Raw genomic sequence first — 6,018 nt, 5'->3', positions numbered from 1 at the left:
TTTTTCCCCAAGGATCTGGCGCAGATCCAAAACCGATGATGGATGTAACTGACTGGAGTTAGGTGTTGCAGCTCTACATTTCCTTCTCTTTTGGAAAATTGAGGCTTGCTTCTCTTGGGAAGTAAGAAACATAGATCCTGATGGCACCAAGCACATGGGTACATGCTAAAGCACAGGCCTGAGGTTTGGGGTGCCTGGGCTGTGCTCCTGGTTCCCAGCCTACTTGGGGCTTTGCTTTCTGCCTCCATCCCATGGAAGTCACCACCTGGAGGTGAGGCTTGCATACTCCAAGTGAATTTTGAGGTCCTCCACGATGTTGTCTACACTTGAGCTTTCTTCCAGGTATCTTCCCAGGAACAAATGCCTGGACTGGCCAGAGAAGCCCCTTTGCATTTGCTATGCTGCAGATTAGCACTTAACTACGTAGAGAATTTGTCAAGTGCTGGCAAACCAGTCAATGTTGAAGGACAGCCAGAGCGTGGGGTTGGAAAGGAAACTTTTCCTCGCTTAGCAGTGAAGCGCTTTGGATTCTCCAACCTTTTCTAATTTGCGGTCTATTTTTCTGACAATCAAGTCTTTCCTTGGCAACCCTCCACAGAGCAGCAGGTTGAAATGGTCTGCTCTATTAGGAGGCTTAGGTCTGCTAGAGCCTTCAGCTCTGTTTGGAAAGCTCTTCCCCTACAGACAGCATAAAATGCTTTATTGATCCCCAGTTTCTCCCTGTGAAAGACACACCGGGTCATATTTTCAGGAGACCCTGAGAGCGGGGCTGGCTGTTACCTCGTATCTGCACAAGGTACAGCATTGACACCAACTACACATAGTGAGAGCCACGCAAGTACTTCAGCTTCGGCGTGTCACCAGGAAAGCTTTAATTGGATACTTGAAAGTCAAGAATAATGGTGTGGGTTTTACTGCATTTCCCAAGTTACATAGGAATGATCATCTTTGTGGCTCGGTGGCTGCTGGAAACGCTGTTCTGTGCTGGAGCACTCTGCGTTGCCCGAGTCGACTGTGCCATCATATGTAGGTATGCTCGATTTCCCTGTCTTCACTCACGTGTTGCAAGCAACAAATACTTCTCTTTACTTGCACTTAGGGTTGAAATGGCTTTTCAGAGGTTCCCAGCACTTGTAGTAGTTTTTATCTAGGCGGTTGGAGGTCTGGAGGCCCCATTTGGTGACGGCCAGACTGAGGGACGATTCGAACATGAAGGCCTGTGGGGAAGAGGGAAGCTAGGTTAGGGCAAGAGGGAAGCTAGGTTAGGGCAAGAGAGCGAGAATTTGCATCCAGGCAAGGTGGCTCTGCTCTACCACAAACAGGAGTTGCACACATGGTCCAGCCCTGCCAAGTTCTGCCTCCAGCCCGATCATCCCAGGAGGAGAAAGCTCTTCAGAGCTGGCATTGCAATGCTGGTATTAACCAGATCTCAGGAGTGACTCTGGATTCCTTGCATACCCAGGAAGTCCAGGTTGTTCTAAAAGCTCTAGTTCAAGGTCTGTTGATGATGATCATTAGATTTTAGGGGGTGGAGAAAGGAGGGCAGTCAGGGATTTCATTGCTTTGTCCATAGGCTAAGACAAAAATTAAATTAATCAGCATGAAAATTCTCAGCTTCCTGCTCAGGCAACAATTTATGTGGGCAGATGATCAAAGCTGCCTGGCATCGCATGTTTCCAGGGGAGCTCCTGGGAGTTGAATGGTGCTGATCGGTAAGGGAGGTGAATGCTGCAGCCAAGTACTTTTCCAACTTGCCAGCAAGAAGCTAGGCTGTACTTCGAGAGTGGCACAGCTGCAGTATGCTGTGCCGTATTCGAAATCTTACTGGCTCCTTTGGCTCCTTACCATGGTCCCTTCTGCAACCCTCTCAGGCTCCAGCTTGGCTTTGCTCGCCTTCTCAAAACAGTCAGCATCCGGCCCATGAGGAGTCATCATGCTGTGCAAGCTACCCCCTCCAGGCTGGAAGCCTTCCTCCTTTGCTTCGTAGTGGCCTTTGATGAGCCCCATGAACTCACTCATGCAGTTCCCTGCAGGAGGTATAGAGAAGAGGTGGCAATACAGTGTGATTAGGAGGCATCACAGCTGGGCTGTGAGCTCCTCGAAACCCATGAGCTAAGCTGGGCCGGGCAGTGAGTGGAGCAGAGGTTCCTAAGCAGAGCATCACAAGAGAGGACATCAGGGATCCTACAGGTAATGCTTGTAAAGCTGTACAGGTTTTATTCTGCTCTTGATTATCTGGATTCAGAAACTGAGAGCTCCCTAATGAAGGTGCATTGATGTTGGTAGACCTGTGCTTTTCCTACCACCTCGAGCTGTGTAAGTACTACACCTGCATACGACTGCATGGTGCAACCTGGTATTTACAGACTTGGATTAGAGATCTTAAAGTGCTGGAAAGAAAGTTCAGTATAATCATCCCTGCGTTACGGGCACTGAGGCACAAAATGCCTGGCCAGCAGTCTGGTGAGAAAGCCTGGTCTGCTGTCCCAGGTTATAAGCTTGAAATCATTTTGTTCAATATTCTTCTACCACCTCCAGTCCAGCCAGGCGCTTCAGTACCTTATGCTTGTGATTCGCGCATTACTTACTTATTTCTCGAGAGCCACTGTATGCCCAAAGACAAAGAGCCAAATTCGTCTTTCCCCAAGGAAGAATACTTTTAAGTAGACCCTCTGAAACCAATGGAGTAATATACCACTAACTTAGGTAAGGATGGCTATATCTAATCATTCAGTACTTAACTGAGTTATGCTCCCTGTAAGGGAAGTACTTTAACAACTGCCATCCCAAGCTTTCAGCTTTAGTAGACCTGATGTGACTAACCAATATGGCAACTTTCTGCTTAGCGGTCAGCTTTCCCAAAACCAGGACACGTTTCTGTAGCTGTGTTATATATGGCCCTTTTTAACCACTAGTTCCGTCTTCATTAAGTACAATCCAGGGTCTGAAACGTTTAACAACAAAACTAATTTAGCTCAAAGCAGAGTTGACCTATATATGTATGCAAACATTTATTAATTTTCTTCCCAAGTTGTCAGTATCTCATGTAAGACCGGATTGTTATGGGCTTTTCATTGAACTCACTAATGTATTGTGCTTGGCACACTCAGAGTGCTGTACAGACCCTAAGAGCTGGATTGCCAACGCATCTGCAACAGGGCTCATACTTTTGCTTAGGAAGGATGGGCTGGTGAGTAGGAAACCAGCCTGGGACTTAATAGGTGAGCTGAGTCCAGTTTCTTATTTGTTCGCAGATTTCCTACATCACCCCAAGAACTTAGGCGCACCTCCATTCCCTATGGGTAAAACAGCATTGTCCTCTACAAGCAGGATGCTGTGAAGTTAAAATCCCTTAGTGGCCATTAGATATTAGGTCCCACCATAATGAGAATCACACAAGTACTCTTCCAGACACGGATGCAATATATGGTATAAAAGCTGTATCGGACACATTTTTCAACCTGTGGTCCAAAGACCCTAGGAGTAATTCACAGCCTCCAGGGATGCAGAAAGATGACGAAGAGAAGTCAGTATTTATGAGCTGCACAGCAACCTTTGTATGTGAAATTGTTACTGTTTCTAGGGGGAGATTTCTGGACCACCATTGCTATATTTATACGTGGGGCAAAGTTAAGGCAAGACGAAAACCGTGACTCTGAGTGCACCAAAGTTCTCTGAACACAGGCTGAGAAGAGGAGGCAACAGGGGATTTCTGGCAAACAAAATAGGCCTCTCGTAAAATGTTTTGTGAGAGGAGAGTTCAGCAGCACTGAACTTGTGCTACTTCTACCCCAGAGTTGCTCTGTCCTGTTACGCCTCTCTAATAGTACAAGATTCTCATCACCGCACTAATCTCATAGGGAACTAACGTGCAGTGTCTTGATAATTGACTGTTGCGATGTCTGCCTTACCCACTCAAGCTCTGCCCCTCCATGGCTGGCCTAGAGCAGACAACCAACCTGCTCATCATGAATTTAGCGCTCAAGCCTGTGGCCGAGGTACTGTGGTCCAGTGAGTAGCTGTGGTAGCTGTCTGCGTGGGTACTCTTAGCTCACAACACAGACAAAAGAATGAGAGTTATTTCAGCCGTCTTTTACTCAGACAAAGCAAGGTTGAACAAGTTCATGTTGTTCAACACAACGTGTCTGCGGAAAGTTAGCACAGCCCTTCTGGTGCGCAGCAACTGAATCGTGGTAAACCGGCTGTGTGTCTCACCTTTTAGGGTCTAATAAAAGAAGTAAATGTGACCTGGCACTATCCCAGCCGGCCAGGAGACATGTTTCCATGTCACACTCGTTACTGGGAATGAAAGCAGAATGAGAGGGCAGGACTTGGCCTGTGGGATTTACTCAGATGGCGGCACAGCTGCATAGTGTGCTTGCAAGTGCCACTAATTCTACCAGCCTCCAAGACGCTTGGAAATATGTCTAAGTAGCAGGAGGAGCTGTGATGTCATATTTTCCTTTCTCCTGTTCTTTATCTGTGTACTCTAACGAGATATTAAGCAATTCATGGCTGGATGAGAGGACAATTTCTGATGCATTTGTGCAATGCCAAGTTCAATATGCACCCGGTCTCAGTGGGAGCCCCTTGCGTACAGACACATCCATCTATGCAGACACCACCAGCCCATCACCTCTGAGTTCTCCTGAGGTGCTCTAAATAGGAACATCTTTGGGTTTGTTCATTTTCCGGGGAGGACTGACTGACTCCAAGAAGCTGACTTTAACTGTGCCAAGGGCAACATATCAGACTGCTTCTTTCCTGTGTGTGCTCTCAAATAAATGGAGGCTTGTTTTTTCCCTGCAGTCCTGCACAACCAACAAAGAGCAGACATACGGTGGTAGTATGGTGGACGGAAGGTGTTGTTAGCTACTCCCCATCGCGGGGGGAATATGACAAAGTCAGCGAGTGCCACTCCAGGACGGGTCGACTTGGCTGTCAGGACAGTGAAGATAGAAGGATCCTGAAAAAAGCAAAGCAAAAAGCATGAAACAGGACAGGGTTCAGAGCTATCTGCCTAGGTCATCCAGCCGGTAAACCTGACTGATACTGAAACTCCCTCTTGCCAAAACACTTTTACTACCTGTACCTGGTGATATGGGTGAAATTTGTGACCCTGTGTGACAGCACCCAGCATCTCGATCCCATGCTAAACATGGGAGACAAGTGATGGAACTGGATGGTTCTTCCTATAGGCAGCCTTGGAGAGCCTTCCCTGCCCCAGCAATGATGTCCTTGGAGCCGGCCACACAGAAGGGAGGCAGGGGAGGAACAACCCTGCAAGACGGGGTACTGTAATTCCAGGAGCAGTCTCCAGCACTGCTCCTACCACAAAACCGTACCTCTTCCTTAGCCAGTTACAGAGGACAGGAACACCCTGCTGGAGGCATCTAGCCTCACAGCCCTGTTAGTTTACAAGCAGGGAGAGCAAAGTGCAGAGAAATTGTGGCTTGCTTCAAGGATTTTTGAAGTCTCTAGTCCAGATTTTCTGGGCTTTGATCCCAAAACCATCCTTCTCCTGGCAGGTTTTTCTGGAGTTTAAACAATGCTTTCTGCTGGTTGTCTCACTAGAAATGCTCCAGTCTCCTTGCGCACCCACTTGCAGAAGCAACGCCAAGAGATGGCATCGCTGGGGGCACCTCTCCCACTGGGCTGGTTTCCTTTTTAGAAGAGCTGCTCACATCATTAGTTTTGGCTTTAGTTATTTTCCATAAGATCTAGAAATTATTGCAATGAAAGCTGCCAGCTCTTCGAATGAATTTCAGTGGTGAGCTCAGAGGAACCAGGGGAAGGAGTCTGTGCAATTGCAAGAAATAAATCAAGGCAAGAATTTGAAGCAGAAGTCTTTTTGCTGAGTTGCACGGTGTGTGTTGGCTTCAGTATTCAGCTCTCCTCCAGGGCACAGAAGTTCTATGCTAAGCTGCATAAAGCTGTTTAGGAAGCTGATCAACCCCCAGTTACATCTTTGTACCACAGAGGAGGTTGTCTTTTCTGCAAGAGCATGGTTTGGCCCCA

General features: G+C 47.5%; 1 protein-coding gene across 1 annotated transcript in view; it reads right to left on the bottom strand.

The window, feature by feature from the left end:
* Positions 1-846: 846 nt before the first annotated feature.
* Positions 847-6,018, bottom strand: part of HGD (homogentisate 1,2-dioxygenase) — a 25,535-nt gene continuing 20,363 nt past the window's right edge. The window contains exons 12-14 of the mRNA XM_009576493.1: positions 4,840-4,966; positions 1,846-2,027; positions 847-1,217 (exon numbers count right to left, since the gene is read on the bottom strand). Coding sequence (XP_009574788.1) covers positions 1,086-1,217; positions 1,846-2,027; positions 4,840-4,966 — 441 coding nt within the window. The 3' untranslated portion in view covers positions 847-1,085. The remainder of the gene's footprint in view (positions 1,218-1,845; positions 2,028-4,839; positions 4,967-6,018) is intronic.

Source organism: Fulmarus glacialis, unplaced genomic scaffold, assembly GCF_000690835.1.
Source record: "Fulmarus glacialis isolate BGI_N327 unplaced genomic scaffold, ASM69083v1 scaffold3914, whole genome shotgun sequence".
Taxonomy (NCBI): Eukaryota; Metazoa; Chordata; class Aves; order Procellariiformes; family Procellariidae; genus Fulmarus; species Fulmarus glacialis.
Note: the sequence above shows the minus strand (reverse complement) of the source record. Positions and strands in the feature narration are given on the sequence as shown.